Consider the following 27,584-nt stretch of genomic DNA (forward strand, 5'->3'; position numbering starts at 1 on the left):
TGATACTCCACAGCTTCTTAACATATATTATTCAACAATTTATTGTCATTATAGTTATAGTCTGGGGTAATGTTAATATTCATAGTGTCAAGAGAATTTTAATCTCCCAAAAAAGAATAATTCGTTTAATTGTTGGTATTTCCCAAGGTGAATCCTGTAGGCCATATTTTATTGCTAATAATATTTTAACTTTTCCTAGTATTTATATACAGGGTGTTTATTAATTGAATGCCGATACTTAAGGGTGTGAATCCTTGGGTCATTTTAAAAGAAAACTTAATATCAACATATGTCCTAAACCTCTTAATTTTTGAACTACAGGGTGTTACAGTTTTAAGAAAAAATTTACTTTTTTATTATAATTATCTTATCACTCCAGATATTTGTATGAAATTTTGTACACACCTATTAATCATTAAGGAGCATTGTTTGATGTAAAAAATGTTTTAAAATCTTTGCCAATACGCCGCTTTGCCGTACGAGGTTTGAACTAAACATTTTTGAAGAAAAAAATGGTACGCCACTGCTTTTTCTAAAAACTAAAATTATTTTTAAAGTCTCCATTTATTTTGCAGCAAATTCGGTCCCTAACCTTACTCTCGTACGACGCACCATTTGCACGTAAAAAAATTAAAACCAAAAAAAGTTTTTTCCCCAAGTTCATTGAGACTGCTTTTGATATTTTGTTGCCATTTTGTAGACATCCACCATGCGCGGAAACACTTTTTGTGGGGCAAAAATTAATTTTCTACTTTCACAAATGACGTTCACGTAGGCATAATATTAAATGTTTGGATAGAAAAAACGGTAGGAACTCGCGCTACTGATTTAATTTTGAGCAGCAGTTGATTAAAGCCTTTCTTGCTTAATCGTCCTATTTTACCCATAACAATCTTCCTTATTCTGAGGCAATAATAAATTAACAAAACGCCCTATCTGTGGTATTACTGTGTTTGATATTTATAATAATTATTAAAAAACTCTTTTCCCACAAAAACTATTACACAAATAAATGTTGAATAATGGCAGTAATTCTATGTTGCATGTTAGCATTCGTGTCACTGATATGAAAAGTCAAGCAACGCTGATTAGTACTTGGACAGGTGATCATCCGGGGAATGCTCGCGCTGCTCGTCCACCTTCTAGTGGCCTGTATGTCGGTGTATTCACAGAAACTATAATACAAAACGCGAAGTTTCTATAGGAAAACATACCGTACCTCGGAAGGGTTGGTCTCTTGCCTAAACAATATTAGGCAAGTAGAACATCACTAACCCTCAACTCCTGGCGTCGCCGTCGTGTCGGTGTTTAGCCATAGTAGCAGAAATAGGCCGACGTAAAATAATCAAAAAGTAAAAATCTACATTGTGTAAAAATACAATATTAATATTTTCCAAATAAAATTTTATGTGGCCTCCTTATTTCAAAATATTCGTATATTCAGGTTCGGACACAATCACTTAGAACATCACTGATGCTGGTCTACAGCATTTTATAGATAAATATATTAGGTAAATTATAAGCAATATTTTGGATAACCTTTATTACTTTAGAATTAATATAAACAATAGTTAATACGTAGTTTAGTTTTAATAGAATAATACCTAAACTTTCTACTAGTAAGTAATAATAATATTATTTATTTTTGCCGCTCCAGTTCTTGTACATTTTAATATTACCCCATATTCTCAAGGATAAGAAATATATGATTTCTATAAAAGAAAGCATAGAGAATCCAGTGAATAAACCCAGGAGTCCACCAAAATTAGAAATAAAATCTGAAAATCCATAAAGTTCATTCCTTTCTTTCGTCTCTATGTGATTCCTCTTAAAGTACAAATTCAGAATAGAATACTCGTAACTAAAAAAAAATATTAGCTGAACATTTAAAAATCTCAAATGTTCCCGATGAGGAATTAGGCAGTAGATGGTAAATGATAGTTTGTGAAAAATATAGCTTACTCTTCATCCAACTGAAAAGCTGTGTCATGAGGTCTATACACAAAATTACTTTGGGAAATCTCCAAACTGTAAGTTAAGTCGGTACAACTAGGTAAACAGTCGCAATTTACTACTGGCTCTTTTCCTTTATAAGCGAACAGCTGCAAGTTCATAGTAAGCATAGTAAAATTTGCTGAAAACAGATATATGTATATAAGTACCTTATAACTAGTATCGAACTACGAGAAATAAATTTTTTAACTTTAATTCGCAGAGTAGTTGTTTCCCACAATATCCTTAGTTAAAAAATTTAGTTCGCCCAGTGCGACATTAGTTTTACTTTCATGGTACCTACGGATTAAATATGTCTCTGCCAGTAAATGTAAAACAACTCATTGAGTAGCACTAACAATTAAGATATAACCACTATAGGTTATGGGTATATCAACTACATTCAAAATTAACAATTTTAAGCCGGTCTACGTCTGGTAATTCTACTAACAAATAATATTTGCTTTGCTTACTAGCTATAGCGGGTGTAATATATACTGAACAGGACTTTAATCCGCAGGGTAGTTATTTGAATTTGTTTTACAATACATTTTGATGAAAGTTAATCTTACGAATACATTCAATGTTTCCATAATTATGTACCTGTAATTGTTAAGAAATTAAGAGGATAATAATTGACTTTGAGTTGAATTAAGGTATTGCTAAGAATTACATTAAAGAAACTAAAAAAAAGAAAAAAACATTTAAATCCAATTTCAATTTTCAACGATACCTTCTACAAGTTTAATCTATACAATATGCATGCATCTAATTACTAATAAAGATTAAGAGATGTTAAATAAGAAATTAGAATTTTATACCTTCAATATTCTCCATACAATCAACACGTTCCAAAATGCACACTGGCGTATCGTTATATCCTACAATAAAAATATTTATTATTTTATTTTATAACTATGAAAAAATTCAAAAATTGGAGAGATGTTCTGTAGAGCAAAATCTAAAACAACAAAATTAAATGAACATTCCTGTGAATCACTTCAAAAACCATGAAATCTGGCATCTGTAACAGTTATTGAGAGTCATGAAACTCATCCTATTGGCATATTACTGGATATCCAAACTATGTGGATTTAAACAACAAATATTTAAAAATTTCTCCCAAAAATCTCTAATGATTTCCATTTTAACTACTACTAAGTAATTCCTATTGATTGATGATGGAAATGCTGCAGCACTTGATTCACTCGATATTTTCAATGCTTTCTGCTAGACCACACCTTGCTGAAAACTAAAATTTATGGTTTTGACGAATCGTAAGAGTTTTTCAAATCATACTTCTGCCGACAGATGGTCATCATTGAAAATTAAACTTCCGTGTTATATCCGATAAGTTTTGGATTACTTCAAGGATCGATTTTAGACCTATTCCTTTGCTGATGGTCTAAATCGTAAGAAAATATTTAATTTAGTTACAAATTTAGCAAAAAAAAATTAGTTAGACAAGAATACTCACAAATAGAGAATTAAAATCCATTTTTCTGAAAACCTATGTATTTTAGAAATATACAAGCATGGGCGTAGCTAGGTTTATTTTTTTAGTGGCCTGCATAGAGCTTGCAGCAGCCCTGGGCTCACCCCAAGCAAAAATCCTAGCCACGCCCATGTATACAAGTATAACTTTTTCCACAAATATCTGACGTATATTCGATTAAGTGCCTTGTTTTGCCCCCAGAAAGCTTTAGTTACATTTTTCACACCTGGAGGATATATTATTAAATATGTTGCCCCAGATCAAAAACTTGGGCCTTCTGTTGGACATAGATTTGTGCTGATTCGGAAATATTATGCAGCGTTAAAATTGTTCTAGATGAATAGATATTTACTTAATTTTTAACTTCATAATGCCTAATTATAGTCTAATAGTCGATTTCTCCTGTCTAATTAAGATTGGTAATTTATATAAATATTGTATGGCAATTTTCATTAAAAAGTTACTCAACGCCAATTTATCGTCATATTTACCGAATAAACTTTATTGGAGTGGTCACAGACATAACTTTGATATAAGACATTTTTATTTGCTTAAATTACCAAGATTTCATACCACTTTGTTTCAGAAATTCACTCAATTTTACTCAACAATGTATCAATTTGTGTTCACCCTCGATTTAGTGAAATTTTCACTCTTTTAGTATGCGTAAAACTAAAATTTTATGAGTGAAACTATTGCAACAAAAGTAAGTGAATTTTACTCAAATCCGAGTTTCTGCTATCAAGTGAGTGACTTTTAACTATTCTATAAAAAAGTCTGTGTAAGTGAAGACAATAAAAAAGGATTGATGAGTGTGTAATATTAGGTTATAGATATGTGGTTATGAATTATGGACTTTAGTTATTACCAAATGTCATCTATTCAACATTTCATTCTTTAAACACAAAAAATTTTCGCTAGTTTTCTTAATTTTGATGAACGTAATAATCTTAAGAACTCAACTCAAGGCATACAAACTTACGCGGCATATAGAATCCTACACAGCCACACTCATTTAACATAAATTCTGTTTTGCATTCGATCAGGCAGTTCTCTTGGCTATAGATTTTAAAAAACTTAAGTAACCTTTCGGACTGAAAGTAGCAGTCTCTTTGAATTGGATCGAACATTTTAACATCTGATGATGTCCTGATTAAATGTGGAACTATCTGTCCACTGACTCTCTGATTGAACGGAACAGTGATGTAAGAGTCTGAAATATCTGGAATCTTAGACGGCAAATGAACAGCCACCTGAAATTTTGAAACATATATATTTTGTAACCATACACAAAAAAAAAATTCTTTAAAAATAGTTTCTAGAAAAATTGCTCTTTCAAAAAATCATAATTGGTCATGAAACAATCGTATGATACAATTAAAAATGGTCATGTGTGTTTCTGGGTTTCTGAGGTGTTAGTGACACACTCTATATTTAAAAAGAAAGATAAATGTTATCTTTAATATTAACATACAACAATAAACTCCTAATAAGATCTTTTGAAAAAGTCTGACATCAACAAAAAAATAATATCGTCAAAAATAAAAACCTAATCTATAAGCTAATTGAAATAAGCTATTACCCTATAACCGTTTTCATCGCTGGAACAGTCATATTCGATATCCTCACGTTTAGTTTTCAAAACAACGAATAATCCATTTTTGGCCCCTGATCGAAACGCCCTGAGTGGATACGCATCAACATTTTTTGGATTGATATAGCCCTCCTCAATGTTCCAGTCTGCTCTACTGGGTGCTTCATTGTAATATGTGGAATTATATCTAGAAGAGAAAGAAGCGAAAAAGTTGACATATTGGCGTTGCAGTACCACATTTTTTCGAATATCGGTGTTGCCCAAATCAAACATTCCTATGCGAACTATGTAAATTTCTTGAAATAATTCGAAGAAAATTAAAAAAAAGCAACTGTAACATTAGAAATAATATATTTTATTTTCGTATTTTTAAGAACTGCAACATGCAAAGATGAATCAAATATACTCGTAAATCGGATATTTTTCTTATATTTAAGGCAAATTATTAAAAATAATAGTAATTTATTGTATAAACTATTGTGGCGAAATTCGGCCTATTGAGCTTTGCTTGTATATTTTATCTTTCGAGAATATGTTGTTTCTTTCTATCATGCTCTTAAAGATTGTTCTATACTGTTCTTATAAATCCATGGAAATTTCGTGAAACAAAGAAAAATATATAAACGGCCGCGAGGGAGTTTTTGAAAGGTTAGGTTACGATTTGTTATTGAGAAGTGTCAAAGTTTGTAAACTGTATACAGGGTGTCCCTGAAGGATGGACAACGCTTGACCACAGGTTCCTTGGATGAAAATAAGACTATTTAGCCTAACTTACCTATAAACAAAAGTGCACGCCTGAGATATAGCCTTCTAAATAGATAATCTATTTTTTTCAAATAATTTGGAAACTATTTTTCTTAGAAACTTCAAATTTAGTACACTTATTTTTTATATAAGGGCAAGGTAAATATAGAATTTGGAGAAAATATATACAGGATGTTCTATTTCTAGTGCCTGTGCGCCACTGGCTATACCGTAAGTTTTTTGTGTGTATGCCAATGACGACAGAATTTATATAAATAAGCACTATTTTACAAGATTTTTTTGCTCTTACAAAATTTCGATATCCTTTACGGATTTCGAGTAAAATTCGCATTTTTTATACATTAAATATAGGCAAATATTCCGATTTATAAAAAGTAATTTATAACTGCAGCCTCAAAGCAGGGAATAATAATGAAAAAACGTCACATTAAAAAAAATAACTACACATTTTTGGTATTAGTATTATCAATCAATAAAATAAAAATCAACACTAATATTTTAAATAAACAATCTCAACTAATAATGTAAGAAAGGCAACGTTAACATTTTAAATAAACTGATATTTGTAATCACATTAAAATAATATTACAGTAAATGCTCAAAGTTACTTTCTTGTTCTTAAACGCAAAGATTAGTTCTTCGAAAATTAGAAATTATCCAATAATTGTGCATTACCTCTCATAACATTAATTTCATGTTGTATTCTTTCCCACATTCGTTTTCTGTATTTACTGAAAAGTTATTTTAAACTGTGGTCCTCAACGCTTCCCAAATGAAATAATTACATGGGTTTAGGTCCGGGAATCGAGGTGGTCATTTTAAAGGGGCATTATTTCCTCTAAAACGCCTTTTATTTACTTGAGGAATTTTTTCGACCCTTTTCTGTTCCTCCAGCTGAATAATTCCGGCCGTACATTATCCACGATTTAATGTTACAGGTAAAAAACGTCCTGTTTCCCGAAGGCGTCTCTCCGCATTAGCAAATTGTTTTGTGATTTGGAGTTCTTCGATTAGGAAATCTTTCGGCACATGTTCGAACAGTAGTACAACAATTTCCTTCACAATAACCCAAAACTACTAACATATCAGTTTGTTCAGCAAAAGTATAAATTGCAATAAAAAACAAAGTAAGCTAAAATTAAATCACAGCTAGCTTGACACAGAACCTTTTAATTATTGTTATGAATTTGTTTCTCTGTTATATGGCACCTCGTACTAGAATGTTCTATTTATCTTAAACTGATTTTATATTATTTAATGTGTAAAAAATGCAATTTTACTCGAAATCCATAAACGATATCAAAATTTTGTAAGAGGAATAGTGCTTATTTTTAAAAATATAAATTCTGTCGTCATTGGCGTACATACACACAGACACTAGCAAGAGAACATCCTGTATATGTATTCTCACCAAATTCTATATTTATATTGCCCTTATATAAAAAAAATATGTGTACCAAATTTGAAGTTTCTAAGAAAAACAGTTTTCAAATTATTTGAAAAAACTAGGTTATCTGTTCTATATCTGGAAGACTATATCTCAGTAGGCGTGCACTTTTGTATATAGGTAAGTTCGGCTAAATAGTCTTATTTTCATCCAAGGATCCTGTGGTCAAGCGTTGTCCATCCTTTTCAGAGACACCCTGTACATTAAATTGTGCTAAATAAAGGACATTCGGTACACTGTAGTTGACAATATTTACATTTTGAAATATGAGGTGTTAAAGTTTCCTTAAAAGGATTTTTCTCAAATATTATTTTCTAAATGCCCATTTTTTCGTGTCAGAAATGTTATAGAATGCCTCCTGCTACCTACAGTAAAATACAAAATTTCTACACCAATGATTTTTCCAATATTTTCATTAATAAATTGTGTTTAAATCATAGCATTTCTAGAAAACGATGTCTAATAAACTAACGAAAGTTAAAAAAATAATAATTCAAAACGATTAGTTTTTCAAATAAAATATAAAGATCCTTTTTTACGAAATACGTAGACGTTGATGAAATTTCCGCAATAACCAATGGCGTCGGATTTCTGGGTTCTTAGTGATAGTGACAGTGACATATTTTCCAAAAAAAAAAAAAACAAAATATTGCATTAAAATTTAGTACAAATAAGGTTTTGAATGTACTAATAAAGTCAATTCAGTTTTTGACCATCTGCTGAATGTCGCTAACTATGACCTCACCCAGTGACATTTTATAACATTCCTTTTTTGAGATTTGGTTTTTTACAGGGCATATCTTATATGAGGGGTATAGATGCAAAACTCGCATTATCCACTTTTTAAAATTTTTCAGGAAGAAGAAATAACTGATTTCTCACTTTTTAAGTGACTTAAGGATCTAATTTTTTTTGGTATTGTATTAGAACTTTAACTTTGCTTCTTAATTGGTGAAATGACAGCACAACAATATTTGACTCCAAGAAAGTGAATTAAAGTTTGGATAATGTGAGTTTTGATACAACTTTTTGGATAATTGTAGTTGTGCTCCAAATTATTCTACATAATATTATTTTTTACACCAAAATTCATGAAGTTAAAGGAACTTTGAAAGAAACTCAATATCAATAAAACTTTTATTCAATATGGTAGTTCATAATCAAAATAAAAAACTGCACAAAATACTTAGAATACGGTTTTATTATCAGTGATGAAGTGAAATATTTTTATAATGAATCTAAAATTGCAAACTACAAAAAATGTTGACAGTAAAAAGTTCTAATATCCGATATTTAAATATGAAACTTCAGAACTAAACTTATCTTACTTATAATCAGAAACTCATAGAAAAACACTGAACCAACCATCTAGGAAAGCAAAACAATACGAGAAGCAAAACACAATTGGCACCTTCAGATCGTAGGGAAACAATTCACAGATTTTACAATTTAAAAATAAATACGAAAATGTGAGTTTGTACCACTTCTAAATTTTAAAATGGTGTAGTTCAACACGATGAACAAGTAGCGTCACTAACTCTAATTCGAAAAATTATGGATAATGTGAGTTTTGCATCTATACCCCTCATATTTAAATTTAAAAAAAACTCTACGATTAATGAATTTACATGTCATAATCAAGTAGTTTCTGTACTTAATATAAGAGTATCTGCAAACGAATGGGTGATACTTGAAAAGTAGATTCTTTGGAAGAAAATAAACCGATTTAGATCAATTCACCTCCATAAGAAACGTTGTATATTTTTAAAGACGTAAACTAAGGTAATTGGGTTTCCATGACTATCAAAAACTCGCGTCACGTAAAACGTTATAACTTCTTGATGGATGCACATATACTGATGAAATTTTGTTCGTTCGCTGGGAAAGCTTCCTACTACGTAGTTCTGTTGGCCGCACATAGATAGCGCCACGCACTTCGCCACAATAAAATCAGTCTTTAAACTTCTAAGCCGGATTGTGTAAAAATCATTTTTGACATCTGTATTTCAAAAACAAATGGTCTATAAGCAAAATCGCCTATATCTTTTATGCTCTATCTAAATAGTTCGCAATAATTTCCGCAAAACCCTGTACATTCTGATACTCGCTATATAATTGATTCATGAGTAATGACAACTTCTCTGTATTCTTTTTGATGATTGAAGAATGTCTAAAATTTTTTCTGTGCCTCATATGCTTATTGTTGACTTATTTGGTAATTTACTGTGAGTTTTGATGGCAGGTTTCAGATTACTTTAAGCAATTGGTAGTAGTAAGTTTAAAATAAAATTCGATACTTACAGGTTATCCCGAAATATATCATTTTTGTCCATTATATTGAATGAGTAACAGTTACCCTCTTCTGTTAAAATACGTGTAAATTCACTATCGCAGTCGAGACCTAATCCTGTATATGAACAGTATAGGAAAATATTCGTTTCACCCTAAAATGTGTAGAACATAAAAGAGTGAGGTAGTAAAGGAACTAAAATAAATGAAATACTTAAGGATGGGGTTATTCTTAGATTATAATAATATAAATTTGTATGAAAAATATAGATCTTTAAAAGATTTGGCATTCAGTATTTTAAAATAATTAATATAAAATACAACTAATACAATTAATACAACATACCGATCTTAAAAATTTGTAAAAGTCATCATAACTTGTACCGTTATTGCTATCCTCTGTACAGTAGAAGTCACAAATTGTTGAGGCTAGATTATACATTCTCTCCCTAAAAAAAAATATCAAGGACATAATTTTTGTAACTTTTTTTAATGATTCGAATAAATGTCAATAATAATCGAAAAGTAGCAAAGACACTGATACTTAACCCTCAAAGGTCAGACTAGTGCGAATTCACACCACCGTTTTTTTTAATAGCTGGCATTTCTCAGGTGGCAGCTGCCGTGGGTTTCCCCACCACGATAATTCCTTTTATAGCCCATACCGTCGAGTCGTACCACAGCTGGCCTTAGTCTGTTATTGTTGGCCAAATTAGAGATTCTGAAAGATCCGGTCGGTGCGAATTCGCACTAATGTGACTTTAGTGTGGGCAAAAGTGTGGCTGAATTTATATCACACAATCTAGAAATAAAGTGAATTGAAATACAAATTTACGATTTTTTTCACCTCACTTTACATGTCGAATAGACTAGAACATTGTTTATTTAGTTATTGTTAATAATTTTTCGAACTTTTTTGTCATTAATAGTTTAATTGTAACTTGTATTTGTCAATATTTATGAATAATATTGTTTAAATTAATATTTTTATACAGAAGAGTGCAAAATAATCATCAATTTACAGAAAAATCACTACTTGTTTCTTAAAATTAAGTATAGACTTTGAACTTCAAATTCATTTTTTTACTTTTTCTCAAGCCATTATTTATTAAAAAAAGTAAATTAAAAAAATTAAATTTTTCGAAAAATGTTTTTTTTTCAATCGCATTTTTTATTAATTTTTTTTTTCAAAACTAATTACATCATTCGATTTGTCGGTAAATTTTGCCCCAATTTTGATATACGTAGGCTGCTGGAAAAGTTTCTGCAAATGATATGTAAAAAACATAAGTAAATTTTGAAAAATGGTTTTATTCTTTTTCAAAGTATTCGCCTTTGGGATCGATACACTGCTGCATACGCTCAAACCAATTAGTGAGGCATGCTTTCCACTCTGCAGCTGTAACCTCTGAAACCAGTGTTCTGAAAGCGTATTTTTGTTGGTTCCAACTCATTTTGAATCATCCAAACAGTAGATTGTTGTTTACTTTCGGACTCGTACGAATAAACCCAAGTTTCGTCACCAGTAACGATATTGTAGACCGAATTTCACTGGCCTCGGCTGAATTTCTTGAGCATTGCTTTGCACCATTTAACAAGAGTCTCTTTTTGAGCGTTGGTCAAATTATGTGGGATCCAGCGACTGCACAGTTTTCGTTCGTTCAAAATCGTGTGTATTACTTTCATGTCAATGCCTAAGGATGCCTGAATCTCGCGGTATGTCATATGCCGATTCCGCTCAATCATCCCACACACCGCATCAACATTAGTGACAACAACAGACGTGGATGGACGATCTTCTCGAAATTCGTCACTAACATACGTGCGTCCACACTGGAATTCCCCAAACCAATCATACAGTGTCTTATCGGATGGTGCTTCATCCCCAAAAGCCAAATACAGTCGATTGATGCATTGTTTTAGAGTAAGACTATATCTGTAATTATAGTAAATCATTGCCCGGAAATTTTCACGTGAAAGTTCCATTTTTACATTGAGCAGTTTCTTTTAAAACACTGTGCATACAAAACTACTTCGCTGAGTACAAACTGTCAATTGATTTATAGGTTAGAAATGTCTAATTTTTCAAATATCACACTGACAGAATGTTGGTATCACTGGACGTGGTGGATTGCAGAAACTTTTCCAGCAGCCTACGTAAATGCGTTATGTTTTCGTTAACAAATAAAGAAGACATAAAGATTCAAAGTTGACAAAGTCCCAATTCGCACTAGTGTGACCTTGATGGTCCACTCCAAGTGTAACCTTTAGGTTACACTATTTTAAAAAATTCGTAAAAGGTGAGTATTGCCAAAAGTCGTAAGAAGTCAGTATTGACATCTAATTCTTTTTGGGTTAATTTTGATATTCAGAAGTTTAAGAATCGGATTAAGGGATACCCTTAAGGAATTATGTAATTAAAAAGGGAATATTCGTTTTTTTTTAAGTACGTAGACAATGTTAATTTATACCTATTTATAAATGAAACCCAATCTTTCACCACAACCATACATATATACTTACGTCTCTCCACTAAAACTTTGGTTATTAATTTTTTTTATTGTTGCGTCAGTGATATTGAAATATTTCTGAGATATTTTCGTTCTTGGACAAATGGTAACAGCAGGAAATGGTATCTCGTTCATGTGGACCTCCTGCATGGAAAATGTTACGATAACGGGATAATTAAGGTATTTTTGTAGGATCTGGTAAATCATCAGTCCACAAAATATCCCGGAAAGGACTAACGATATTATCCACCATATTCTGAAGTATAAATAATAATTTAAACTAACTGGAGGATAGAATTTGGAACATATTTATTGCAGGATTGATAATTGAATTTTAGATCAGTCTTGGAAGAAAAACCAATACCTATATGTAATTATCGACGATTCATTGTTTTATTACCACATATTCAAGACTACGAACAACAATGTATGTCAAACACAATAATTAAAATTAGCCTAAAATTACACATTTATGACTATGGAGTTAAAAATATGTAAAATATAATAAAAGATTAATTTATAATTTAATTTTGAGTTAGTCGATATTAAATTAAAAATCATAAGTGCTTTCTTAGATACTAGGGAAGTTTTCAAAACAACATGTATTAACTAACTAAATCACGTGGTCAGTTAGTTTTTTATTTTTATTACCTATTTTTAAATTTGATGAAACCAAAATTTATTGACAAATAAAAAAAATGACCGGCAATCACTTTTGAAAGAAATGATTAATGTAAAAACAACATAAAAATAGTGTCAATAGAACGTAAGGTACATACTCAAAATTTAAATATATGCTATTATAATCTTACAGACAAAATTAAAAAATAATAAATAATTAATTAATAATTATTTTTTAATTTTGTCTGTAAGATTATAATAGCATATATTTAAATTTTGAGTATGTACCTTACGTTCTGTTGACACTATTTTTATGTTGTTTTTACATTAATCATTTCTTTCAAAAGTGATTGCCGGTAATTTTTTTTATTTGTCAATAAATTTTGGTTTCATCAAATTTAAAAGTATGTACCTATATTTAATTATTTTTGAGCATGTTCTACAAGAGCTTTATTATGTTTATTTAACAATGACTAAAGTTTTATGCTTTCCCTATGTTCTGAAATTTGTTTTTTTAAGTATCTACTAATCTGTACAATATGTATCCGATTTTATAAATAGTGTTATTTTCAAGTTCAAATGTAATTTTTTAATTTAGTTAATATTTTTTGTGTACATATTATAAAATTTAATAATTTATGTTGTCAAATTGTTTTTTGTGATCCCTGAGTGTTTGAAAACAGTATTCCCTTTCATAATTTTACAAGACAATTATTTTTTATGGATTGAGAATTAATTAAACGTTAATTCTTTCTGTGAAACATGCAAGAAGATCCTTGTTTTTAGGATTTCAATTACATTTAATTCTTGAGAAACGGAATGTAGAGAATGAAAATTTAAATTTTTTTCTCAAAAAGTGAGTTTATTATTCCAACCTGTAATACGAGTACTTAACAATAATATAGTAAGAAGTTCCCATAACCAATAAGAAATAGTTATTTATGGTACTAGTGTGTTACGGTATGTATGTCACGATGGGAAATGTTTAGGTATATAAAACAGTACAGCCTTTATAACCAGGCCCGGTCTGGCCAGGTCGGCAAAACCCGACTTATTTTGGAAGATAGGCGATAAACGACTAACGAGGCGCCAAAAGTATAAGAAAATTTTTTGTAAATTCTTGAGATATAGCCACCGTAAATTGAAAAGAAAAAAGAACTTAAAAATGAAAAACACAATTTTTTTTATTTTGCCCTATACCCCTATAAACAGTGTACCTACAGGAAAGAAGGAGAGAAATAAATATATATTCCAAACCGTAAGCCCTTTAAACTAATAACTCTTTATCTATATGCCGTGGGCTGGGAGGAAAAACGAGAGAAATTAATATCTCCCAAACTGTAATTCTTTTAACCTTATAATAACCCTTTATCCTATAGCCGTATAAGTTATGTGCTCGGCAGAAAAATTGAGAATACAAATAATAACCGAGGGCTTTAAAATTTTTTAGAGCCCTCGGACTATGTCCAAACTATTATTGATTTCTTGTAACCTGGGTCGATAGGTTTAAGTTTATTACCTATATTAATATAATTTTATATAATTGTAAAACCAATAATAGTTTGAACGTAGCCTATAGAGCTATAGCGTAAATAAAGTCTGTGAAAACGGCATAAGTACTGCAGTGGTAAGTATACTTATATTCCTACAGATAGCGGCACAGCGCTTGAAATGAGGTTTAATTTGAACTGCAAATAGATATTCGTAGATTGTACTGGAGCCGGAAAAATGACGATTCAAAGTCACCTATTCCAATGATTTTTTTTTCTGTTAAAAAAATTATTTAAAAACGGAATAAGTACTGCAGGGGTAAGTATATTAAAAGTATATTTTTAATATTTTAAAGATGGTGCTTGAAATAACTAATAAGCTTTAATTTGGCTGAAAATGGATGGGAGAGTTTGCCTTGCAAGCTCGATCCAGATGGCAGCATGTAAATATAGCTTCTGTCAACCCGGATGCTCTAATAAAAATCATTATGGAACACATAAAACTTTTCCCACTTATGCCTTCTCATTATACAGGAAAAAACTTAAAATGAATGTACTTGGGAGAAAGTTTGAGTATTTCACGAATGCACAGAATGTATTTAGAATATGCAAAACAACAAAAATGGGATGAAGTAGCTACACTCAGACAATACAAAAAAAGAGTGTTCCGTGTGTAGTGGCTATAAGAATACAGATCCCGAGAAGAGAACAGAAAAAATGGAAGATGATTATAATAATCATAATTTAAACAAAATCGCGTTTCGAAATCTGAAAGACATTGATAAAGAATTTTCGAAAAATGATAAATCTCTAATAACAGCATGCTTTAATTTGCAGAAGGTGTTAGTAACGCCCAAGTCAGAAGTCAGCGATTTTTATGATAAAAAAGTAAAATCGCAAATACAACTTTACAATTTATGATTTAGGCAGCAATCAAGGCTATTGCCATGAAAGGCATGAGTAAATATCGAAGAGAGGACCGGATGAAATTGGAAGTTGTTTATGGATCGTTTTAAAAAGGTTAAAGAAAATGGCATACGAAAGATTATTCTTTATTCCGACAATTGCGGTGGTCAAAACCGTAATCGTTTTGTTTTTGCGATATTTGCTTATGCATTAATGACTTTGAATTTGGAAATAACACACCGTTTTCTTGAAATTGGCCACACGCAGAATAAAATGACAGCTATATACACTCCTGATAGTTCTCAGTGGATTAGTCTAATAAAAATAGCCAAAGTTACTGCCCCACAGTACAAATTAAAAAGAAATGTCTCAAGAAGATTTTGTAACTTTTAAACCAATGGTAAAGAAACAAAACTGGAAAAAAGATATTACTGGAGAGGCTGTAAAAATCAGCAAAATCAGGGAAGTCCCAATAAAGTATTTTTTGTGTATAATTTTGGAGAAAATCATAAAGTACTAGACTTACAAACAAAAAACACACGCAAACGCGAAGAATATCAATTTCCGAGATTGTATCAAGGTTTTCTGCCAATTGACGGTAAAAAATTAAGCAGTGTTTTGGGTCTGTGTAAGGCTAATTTGATACCACCGATGTATCATGGATTTTACAACTCCCTTCGGCCTGCTAGTAACACTGACCACCAGGAAGAAAGTAATATTGACCAAGAAGATGACTGAATCGTAATAAATTTTCCTTTTATGTCATTATTGATTATTAACAATTATTTTTTTTATCTAAAAATAGAAAATGTTTAATTTTTCTGTACCTTATTAGTGTAGCAAGTTGTTTCTCAATAAAAATGTTGTCCACGAAAACTGTAGTAACTCCTTCAAAATCCATTTTTTTCTTATCCTAAACTATTTTATTTAGATCATCAATAATTAGTTAAGACCTAAACAATAATTATACTTTGTTAAAGAACGATTTAGCTCTTGTACTGAAAAAAAATAATGAACATTATTATTTTCTAAGGTATTCAAATGCAATTATCTCAGTACAACCAAATTTGAGATACGACAGTTTTCCTTGGGAGAGTCGATATGCACCCTAATAACAGACAAAACCAAATAGGCCCCGATTTCGATGTTTCCCGACGGCCCCCGAATGAGCCAGACCGGGCCTGTTTATAACTGTATTATTTTAACAAATTTTTTCAGATTATTGTTTACAATTATTTACTAGTTGAGTCAGTTTTTTTCTTTTTTTTACAGAATGCAATATTTACGGAGATAGTACTCCCTTCAGTTTTGCTTAAAAATAAAAAAAGAAGAGCTTTTGAGACAAACGACCTTCACAGTACTAAAGACAATATAGTTCGACGGTCAGTAAAAATTTGGAATTTTTTATCAATTAACAAAAAATTTACGGCGAGTTAAAGTTTGAGGTATCAATTTTGTAGGCAGAAAACCGTGATTTTTTCAACATTTTCATTCATAACTAAAAAATGAGATAACGAAACTAACTGTTTTAGCACACAGTAGAGTAATAGTGAGGCTATATATGGTCCAAATTTCACGTTTTCTTAATATCGGTTTCCAAACTCAGGGGTCTATTTCATTTATTTCGTTAGAGATTTATGACTTATAAACTCACTAGTGAGTTATAGGCCACATTATTCCTTTAAAACCAAAGACATTATAGTATCATTATATACAAGTGTTGGATAAAGAAATTATATTTTAATTTCTTTTTCGAATGTCAACTGTACCTAGTTATAGAAAAAACTCACTAAAAATTTTTAAACTATCTGTTGTTTTATGTTCAGACATACAAGTTCGAATATCATCAACGAAACTTTTAAAGTTTTTAAATCTATGTGAACAAAAATAGAAACAATTCATAAATTGGCCTTAAAAACTAACAGGACAAAATAAAAGGGTTGTCAAAATATATTGGACATTATCAGAGACAGCAAAGATTTTACACTCCTAAACAAATTGACAGCTGGATAAAAGCCTAAAAAGTGGAATGCTTACCGACGGTCAAAATCAACGATTATAGAATAGTAATTAATAATGTACTCATTTTAAATATTGTACAAAGTAAAAATCTTTATCTACATATTTAAAGTATGTTGTAGATTAGGAGCCAGATAGTGTTCCCTGGCCAATCAGAGTGCCACGGCTGCAAACAACTTATTCTTAAGTATTTTGACCCCCTGTAAAAAAATTAACTTCAATCAAAATTATTGCAAATTTAGTGCAAATATCTTACATTTTCTGTCTCCACGCACATAAATTTTAGCATATCTCTGGTTCTATTGGACGGATTGAAACGCACGACATCTCATTTTAAAGCTTGACCTTTATTTTACGAGATGGGTAAGTTCCATTTATTCATTTATTTATTTAACAATTAAAGGAAGCTTAGAAAGTTGTGAAATTTCAACAAAAATGCTGGTTTTATTTGTTTTTAAGGCTTTTTTATTATTCAACTTCCATGAAAAGCCAGAAATGTTATCGGATATTGTTCCTCGCATCCTAACAATCATTTCATGCCTTATAGTTATTAGTTTTTCAAAGCCCGTGAAGAGATGCGCGTACGTCGAGAGCGATGTACGCGCGCTCGATCACATAAAAAATTGTACTAGCTATAAAACATTTAAACATTTAATTTGTTAATAACAATTAAACTGGCCACTTTCAGGATTTGCGACCAAGTTTTTTGGATTCAGGATGTCAAAATACTTAAGAATAAGTTGTTTGCAGCCGTGGCACTCCGATTGGTCACGGAACCCTATCTGGCTCCTAGACTATTGATTTTTCAGTTTGTTGTGCCGCTAGTCTTACATTGAACTTCCTGCCCTTGTTGTTCTCGGACCAGGCCCTGTGAGGGCGAAGTCTAAGAACAATAAAGGCAAGTAAAATAATTTTAACTAATACTATAGAAGTGCAATGTAAGTCTATAACTGGCGACGACCAGGTACATAGTTCACAGCATAACAACCCGGAAAACCTCATTCCGCTTTAAATATCAACAGGCGCCATGAGTGCTTTAAAATCGCCACATTTATCCACCTTTGGTGTAAACGTTTTACTTGAATTCCTTTTGATAAATATTCTAATATATTGCTTAAGTTGTTTAAGACTACTTGCATGCAATCTTTAAATGGCATCTGCTTCCAATAAATTATGAAATGCTTATTAGCGATTTTCTCGAACCATGTCAAGATTCGTAGATCTGAAGGAATATGCAGCTGTGAATTAATACAGTAGTTGTCTTACATTACAAATCGTTTTTAAAAATTGCAATAGTAATAAAACTTACATCTGAAATATACGTAGATACCATATTTACAGTTCTACAACTTTTTATGTAATTGAAAATAATTTAATATGTTTATTCCTGAATAAATAAGTCTGTGAAAAATTCAACAATGTTTGAAATACTTCTTTAGAGGAATAACTGTTCAGAAAGTTACGAATCGAGTAAACTTAATTTAGAAAACAAGCCGATAACTTTCCTAAAGTTCAATTGATTGTTTAAAAAAATTGTAACGCATTGTTATAACACCGCCTTACATAAATATTTCATAATAGCTTGTATAAAGACGATATATTGTAATTTAATATACAGGGTTAGTCAAAAGTATGGAAACCCCCAAATCTTAGCGAGAAAGCATTTTTCGGATAAATGGTGAGGACAAAAGTCTCAGTATCTTTCAAGGCACATCCGATTTTATTTATTTATTTATTTATTTAAGGAGAAGGGACAAACACAGGCTTTATAGCCCAAAACAATGTCCACAAATTACTTAAAGCTAATTGAATATAAAAGTACAGAAAATATTATTATAATAGAAAATGTTAATTTACAATAATAGTTCCCTTTAAAAATCTTTTAAAACTAATGAGCTAGGTATGAAAAATATCTAGAGTACTACAGTAGGTATAAGTTAAAATGTCTGCATATTCTGTTTATAGGAGAGTTTTGACCAGAATTAGTTCAATAAAAAGTCTCATGAAACAGTGCATTTACTCTAAAATCATGTTGTAGTACATGTAAACAGATCAAGGCTAATAAATCTGGGGAATCGATAAAATCATTAAGAAGCTTATACAAAAATACTGCTTCGGCAATAATTCTTCGATTCTTCAATGAAATAATATGATAATGATTTCGTAACATCGTGCTACAATGAAAAGAATACACACCACTCTCCTTGTAGTGTAAATATCGCATAAATCTGTTCTCAAGTCGAGACTTATATATGGTATATTGAGGACTTCATACAATAGATGCAAAATTAGTTATGCTGTGCACATATGCAAAATATACAGACTTAATAGCAAAAATCGACCTAAAATTTTTGCAAACTCTAACAATGAAACCAAGCATTTTGTTGTTTTTTAAAGTTATATAATCAATTTGTGAAGAAAACCTCATTTTCCTGTCAAATACAACCCCAAGATCTTTTATTTCTTCAACTTGATTTAAAATATTCTTATTAAAGTTATAATTATTAGAGTATATATTTTGGTTACGGGTAAAACAAATATAGAAGCATTTACTCAAATTTAATTGAAGCTTGTTCAATTTACAGTATTCAAAGAAAGAGTTTAAATCTTCCTGATAGCCAATACAATTATCGGAATTATTTATTTGAGAGTAAATTTTCCAATCGTCTGCGTAGAGTAAAAATTTACAAAATTTGAAACAGTGACGAATATCGTTGATATATATTAAAAATAGTAAAGGTCCCAAATGTGATCCCTGAGGAACACCTGACATTGCAACGTAGGGGGGAGATTTGTAACCACTAATAGTTACCAATTGCGCCCTATTGAAAACATAAGAGGTAAGCCATCTCAGTAGGTTACCATGTGTACCAATTTCAGACAATTTAGATATAAGTATATTATGATTAATTTTATCGAATGCTTTGCTAAAATCGGTATACACGGCATCCACCTGAGTCTGGTTATCCATAGCACTTGCAATATATTGGGACTTTGTTACTAAATTGGATTCAATAGATCTATGTGGAAAGAATCCATGTTGCTCAATAATTATAGACGATTTAACCGCGCTAAGTAAATGCTTGTAACATATACGTTCAAAAATTTTACTAAGAATATTTAATTTACTAATTGGCCGATAGTTGTAAACTTCGTTTTTATCACTTTTTTTGTAAATAGGAATCACAAAAGCTTGCTTCCATGTGTCAGGAAAATCTCCTTCTTCAAGAGACTTGTTAAATAACAAAGTGAGAGGGTTACAAAGGGAATCTGCACATTTTTTTACAAAAAATTGAGGGAATGCCGTCAGGTCCGGCCCCTTTGTTTTCGTCCAGTTCGATTAAAGTATTTAACACTTCGTCTCTCGTTACAATTACATTGTTAATATTATTGATATTATTGCAATTATTGATTTTAATAGGACACTGGTCATACGGTTCATAGACACTTTGAAAAAAATTGGCAAAATGCGTACAAATGTTTACACCATTGAAAAAAAAATTATCGCCATGTTTAATAGAATTAGGAAAAGAACCACGACCTTTTTGAGAAGAAGCATACTGCCAAAATTTTTAGTGTTTTTAGGTATCGCATCTTCTAAAGATTTTATATAATTAAAATAATATTTACGTATGGTCAAGGTTCAAGGTCATATCAAGATCAAGTCGGTTTTTTAAATGGCGACCCTCATTTTCGATCCCGGAAATGGAAGGAGCAGAAAATTGTGCATCCGAATATGGCATTGACCGTGACCTCAAGGTTAATGGTCAAGGTCAGTTCAAAGTCAATTGTTGATGATGTTGTATTTTTTTTTTCTTTTTAACAATGGATCCTGGAGTGACAGTCTTTGAGTAGATACTTAATGGTACTTCTTGGTACCTTGATCTTCGATTTTGCCATGAATGGCCGAATAATTCCCCACTCTTGCCTTCAGTGGTCGGATTATTTCCTACTCTTGCCTTCAATAGTCGTATTATCTTTCAATTTTAAGGTTAGGATTTCATAGGCTAACTCGACCATCTGCGACTACTAAAAAACTGTCTCTTCTCTCTTGACCTCTACCTGACCTTGACCATTGATCTTAAGGTCGCGTTTAAGATCATAATAACATCTAAAATTCTACACTATTCTTATTGCTAGCGTCGATTCTAGCGTCGAAATACGCCAAAAACCGACATGACCTTGATATGTTCCTTCAACTTTGACCTCAACATCAAAGTCACTAAGGAGTACCATTAGGTATCTACTCAAAGAATGTTACTCCCTTCGATTCCGTAGTTAAAAATAAAAAATTTCAGCAAAAATCAACATTTGACTAACTTTGACCATTGACCTTGTGGTCAATATTCGGATGCAGAAATTTCTGCTCTTTACCTTTCCGGGGTCGAAAAGGAGAGTCGCCATTTGAAAAAAACGACATGATCTTGATACGACCTTGAACCTTGACCTTGACCTCAAGATCAAGGTTATCGTGAAGCATACTGAGATTTTTGTCCTCACCATTTATCCCAAATATGCTTTCCCGCTGAGATATTTGGGGGTATCCATACTTTTGACTAACCCTGTATGTTGCAGTAGAAAACACAATAATTAAAAAATGAAACTATAGTGTTTAGTATCTAATGGATCGTAGAATATATGACAGGTACTTGTAGATATATTACTACTCCTGCCAAACTAGCCACATACATATCTTATTTTTAGCAATATACATTAAAATTTAAATTGCAAGATATGTTTCTAATAAATAATGTTCACTTAACAAACGTAAAAATTTTAAGATTTTAACATAGCTCGTTGCATAGGATATTGAAAAATACATGTGCCATCAATCATCAAATAATTCCTTATCCAAAAATAAAACCTTCTTGATTACGTTCAGTTCGTGTTTCATTTCTGGAGTAGACTGTGTTAACTTTCTTTATTTTTTCGACTTACGCAACAGAAATGGAAAGGGTGGCCAAAACAAAAAAGCTAAATTTCTACCCTATTAAATTACATTACAATGTTTATATTTTTATAAGGTAAGGTTCTGATCAATAGATTTTGCTTAGAGTTGACTCCTACAATCCCTGAAACATTATAAGTGAGTACATACAGGTATTTTTTTTTTCAAAGTAATTACGCGTATTATTTATTATCAAATGATATCCATTGCATAGTACACAGGGCCCGCCCGTTAAATATGTAGATATATCTCAAAACTTCTAAACTATACTCGGAGGCCGAAATTATAAAGAGTGGCTAATACATAATATAAAAACACTATTACCATAATTCGTATAAAATATAAAATGATTTCTATACGGTTCAATATTATTTATCTTTGTGCCGCTCGCTATGCACATTGGTAGAATCTATAATCGTGTATAGACTGAGTTACACTGAACGTCGATCTATATTTTATCTCTGTCTTTTGCACTTGGTGGGGGGAATAGGGAAATGCTTTTTTAGTGGGTGTAAACGGACTTGATTTGCCCGACCTGAGAAACGTCATAGCATAAGCGTAGACGAGGGGTCTAATTCCATGGCTATAATAAATTTATAAATTAAAAAAACACAACTGGGACGTTTTAAAATGCTGTAATAATTAAAATTGATCAAAGTGCCGGTTATAGCAAACCGTAAAAAATATTAGATGTTATGTTTTATTATGTTTTTTCAATATTTTCTATATCTTGTTGCCTTTTACGCAGACACGCCAATGGATTTTCGTTCCCGGCACGCTTCATCCCCCTTACTAGTCCAAGAGCTAGCGATGAATCACTATCTATAATTTTGGCCGTCGAGTATAGTTCATTTAAAAAAACGTGATTATTACACATTTATGTAGATAATACTTTATTTTGCTATCGAATAAGCCACGTTAAGAGTTTTAATATGATATGCAGATCGATAGCTTGTCCCCTATACAGGGGACAAACAAATATATTAGAACAAAATTGATTAATTTAATCAATTTTGTTCTAATTTAATCAATCAATGTATTAATTTTTCGAAGAGAAATTGAAAATATCTGTTAGTTTCTGATTTTTTTAAAAATCCTAACTTTCAGATTTTGTCTTCTGGATTTATTTCCAGAATTTCGAAATTTCTGTTACAATTTTTTGAAACTGAAATAATTTTGTACAAAAAATATGTACATCACTGACTTTTTTGTTCTTTGATATAGACAGCGAAAACTTTAATCTACATTATGCTAGTAAACAGCAATACGCGTTGTAGTAGCAGAAATAGGCTAAATCTGTGATCCAGCAAAGAGTCAAACTCACTCACACAATCACAATTAACAAAGATTTGCACAGCCTACGTCGCTCAGCAAAAAACCTGGATTGTTCACCGGCACGCCATCACCAGGCCGACAGGGCAAGCATTAGGACGCCGCTAGATACGAATCGAATAAATTGATCGATGCGAAGCTTGTTGAACGGTCTCTTTCGTTTTTGAAATAGGTATTTACCGATCGCAGGAGACGATTAACCGCGGAACACTAAGGTAACTGTTTATCATTTTCTACAATCGCGTTCCTTATTAGTAAGAAATTATTATTTTGTTAATTTTTGCTGGTATTTATTATTACGTGATACGTGCCATACTGATATATTTTATGGTAAGTTCCATGTGAATAGTTTAGTTTAGAAAAATAGACACTACCCCTTTTTACTATAGAGACAGTTGATAATTTTACTATGAATGGTACTGGGTATCGTTATTTTTTATACATCAATCACAGTTAATCATGAAAATGGCCACTGTAATGTCACCAAATTGATGAAATGGCTGAAGTTATTGAAAGAAACTGAAAACCAGAAAATTATTTAACATCCTGTTCCTCAAAAACTGAAGCAATAACGATTGATTGGAACTTTTTGTTTTATTTTTGGATAAATTTCTTTTGAATGATGGCACACAATTTTTTAAATATCGTGACTGGAAAAATTAGTATCCCCTTTACTTAAAAAAGAGGTCTTAAATAGAGGTTTCCGAATTTATAGGTAGTAGGTATTTTGTCTTCAAAACAAAGTAAATCCAGGCTTAAAAGTTGTCTTGCTTCATGAAGTAAAAGATATGTTTTTACTCTTTGCTTGCTTATAGTACTGTCCGAAATAGAATAAAGTAACTATGTTATTGTTTACCTTTCACATAATGTCCTGTCCTCGGCAATATATCTAAATCCATGTATCCCAGTGTAATCACAATATTCCTTAAAATATAACACTGCCTTCTTGCGGGTGCTATTAGGATATCTTGGCGTTTTATCTGATTTCAGCTCCATTTTATATAATAATACAGTTGCCTGTACAAATAAATCAACCGCACTTTTCGGTTGCAAATGTGTTTCTGTTTTACGCAACACAAAATGGTGTTCAAACGAGCTACACTCACCAAAATAAATTGTTAGTATTTCAATTTGCTGCGCAATTCGCAATAAATATAGATTTTAAAAATTACTTATAAGCATTACGGAAGACTTATCAACAAATACCCAGTGGCGCACACAGACCCTAAGGCCTTAATCGACAAACTGGAATGTTAGATTTTACATATAACTATGTAGGATTAAATTATGCATTTTAGGAAACACAACTGAAACAATTAGCCCTTATGATGCTCCGTTGTATATACTAGGTATTATAAATACCTTCTCTATTTAGTTTAAAGTTTTAAGTATTATGTACATTATTTTTGGTTCTGTAAAACTCATTTATTTGGTACCTACTTCAGTTTCTAAATGATTGTTTAGTATTTACGAGAAATATTAGTCACATATTGATAGACATTTTCTTGGATGTATTTCCTATATCCAACACTGTAATAAAATATAACTGAATAAAAAGGTTAAGACAAAGAAAATGTCAGTAGATGGACATCCAAATAGTCATCACACGTATGGCATGCTGATGAGACCTAATAAATGCGAAACCGGTTTATGTCCATTGATTCTGCTGACGAATGATCGTTACTAGATATTGCATATGTAATACGATGCTGGGTAGGGCTGCAGCCCATATTTTTGGACACTTTTATTATTTTCAAAACCCAATTTGCCTTAATTTTTTTCTAAAATACTTTGCATGAAACATGTTGCTTGTGAAATGCTTGCGGATAATTGCGGACTAAAATTCAAGCTATGCTTTATTAACTAACGTGAGAAACAATTGTCACTCACTGAAATACGTTTCAAAGTGAACAGGACTTTCCAAAAATAAATGTAGGTACTGTCAAAATTTCATAACATTTGGACGAATAGAAGCGAAGTGCCAGCATATTTGTGTCATTGGTACAAAAATGAGCATCGAACAATGAGCTAATTTTAAGTTTTGTTTTAAACTTGATAACACTTTTACCGAAACATTTCAATTAATAAAACAAGTTTATTGTGATGTTTGTTTATCCTGCGGCAGAGTTCATGAATGGTATACGGGGTTTAAAAACGTGAGGACATAAAATTATGAGCAACATGTTGATCAACCGAAATCCGTGATCATCGCAGATTCCATCAAAACAGTGCCTGAATTCATCACAGATTAGGCAAAATCGTAATTGAAATTTATGGAATTGGAAATAAGCATCTCTTAAACATTAGTTAATCGCATTCAGACCGAACATTTGGGCTACCGAAAAATATGTGCAGGTTTGTTCCGCACAAGTTGACTGACAACCAATGCTCAGAATTCAGCAATCGGACAATATCAAGGAGGCAAAAAAAAACAAAAATTTCTTTTGCAGCATTGTAACTGGTAATGAAACGTGGTGTATTCAATTTGATCCAGAAACCAAGCGCCAAAGTGTCCGTATTTGCCTGATTTGGTACCTTACAACTTTTACCTTTTCGGAAAAATGCATTTGTCGATGAAAGGAAACCATTTTTTGGACGTAGAAGCCATTCAGAAGGCTTGTACCGACACCCTGAGGGACTTTCCGGACGACGCACAGTGGGGCAGAATCCCAAAAAGCTGACCAAAAGTCAAAAAATAAAGTTTCTAATTCGGTAATTTTTACTGTTGGATTGGCTAGAGTAATATCCCAAGTCTCAGAATCCATTACTATTAGGGTCAAATTCCCTATACCTGCTTCTTAAATCACTACTAAAGCGACCGCTGCTCGAGCAACACCTGGCTCGCGCGTAGGAACAGAAGTAATAGTTGTGTTTAAGTGGTTATAAAATTTTGTAAAGTTCACCGATTTATCTCTATACTCCGCGGTAGAAATTATAGAGAGTGATTCAGACATAATATAAAAACTCTATAATTTCGACCGCGGAGTATAACAAAATGGAATCATCTCATAAATGTACGTAGATTATGAATATGTAAGTTAAAATACTTAATATTTTTACAAAAAATAGTAATTGACTGCCAAACTTATGTGAATTTTACGTTATAAAATGAAATCATAATTTAGTTTTGAAGAAAAAAGTTTAATAATCCTGCAGAATTCTGTCATTTAACTTATTGGACAAAAAAAAACAAAACTATTATTTGTAAACTAAAAAAAAATCAACTGCCTATAAGTGCCTAACAACTTTTTGTATAGGTTTTTATAAATTGTAGAGTAAAATGAATTTCGCCTTCTCTGAACGATGTAAGACATGGGAAGATTGCAGATAAAGACGAAATTGTCTCAACTTCAGAAGATACGACGGATGCTACAAATGAAGATTTTTCATCTGATGATGATTCTTTTCTTTTATGGAAAAACTTGAATTTTATATTACAACTTTGGCACGGGATTCAAATAAATTTCTCCGGATACTTATTTAACGAAATATATGAATAGTCCAATATGTCATTTGTCATTTTTACATCTTCTTCGTGCTTGATAAATGTGACATTTTGTATTTCATAATCTTTTAATTCTAAATCTACTCGGAAAATCCCTATTTACAAAATATTTCTACTTGTGATATGGCTATATTAAATCCTCCACATTGAATTTTGTAATTCTGACTCCAAATTCGTTATCAGCAACCCCAAAAACCCCCAAATAACAAATTTCGGATCGATTTTGAAAGATTTTGACTTTTGGCCAGCTTTTTGGGATTCTGCCCCACTGTGCGACGACCTAAAACACTCATTCAACGTGCTTTTAGACCGTGCAAATCGCTGTATTAAGTCGGAAGGAGACTACTTTGAATAAAATAGATTGGTTTTGATACAAAACTTTTTGTTCTCATTCTTAAAAAGTCCTGTTTACATTGGAACGTACCTTGTATATCTTGCAAAGATGTTGCAAAAAAATATAATTTTAAAATAGTTCTTTCTCAGAAATACTATATATACTATATATTAATTACTATACCACGAAATGTTTGAAATAATATTTTATTTTTCCACCCTGTACAAGACAAACTAACGCGATTAGGTAAACTGAAAACAACATGCGGATATAAAATTAATTAATCTAATGCAAAATGTTGCATGCGCCAACCGTGAAACCATATTTCACTATTTCT

At 31.4% G+C, this 27,584-nt stretch overlaps 1 protein-coding gene across 2 annotated transcripts; it reads right to left on the reverse strand.

The window, feature by feature from the left end:
- Positions 1-1,626: 1,626 nt before the first annotated feature.
- Positions 1,627-24,503, reverse strand: LOC108909565 (pickpocket protein 28-like). Of its 2 annotated transcripts, XM_018713944.1 has the most exons (9): positions 24,265-24,503; positions 12,106-12,348; positions 9,929-10,031; positions 9,595-9,737; positions 5,070-5,268; positions 4,470-4,740; positions 2,814-2,873; positions 1,963-2,134; positions 1,627-1,861 (listed from the first exon to the last, which is right to left on the reverse strand). In XM_018713944.1, the coding sequence occupies exons 1-9, from the start codon at positions 24,402-24,404 to the stop codon at positions 1,636-1,638; spliced, it is 1,557 nt and encodes a 518-aa protein (XP_018569460.1). In that variant the 5' UTR covers positions 24,405-24,503; the 3' UTR covers positions 1,627-1,635. The 2 variants fall into 2 exon arrangements, with proteins under 2 accessions (XP_018569460.1, XP_018569461.1); XM_018713945.1 differs by lacking the exon at positions 2,814-2,873.
- Positions 24,504-27,584: the final 3,081 nt, after the last annotated feature.

This window comes from Anoplophora glabripennis, unplaced genomic scaffold, assembly GCF_000390285.2.
Source record: "Anoplophora glabripennis isolate ALB-LARVAE unplaced genomic scaffold, Agla_2.0 scaffold449, whole genome shotgun sequence".
Taxonomy (NCBI): Eukaryota; Metazoa; Arthropoda; class Insecta; order Coleoptera; family Cerambycidae; genus Anoplophora; species Anoplophora glabripennis.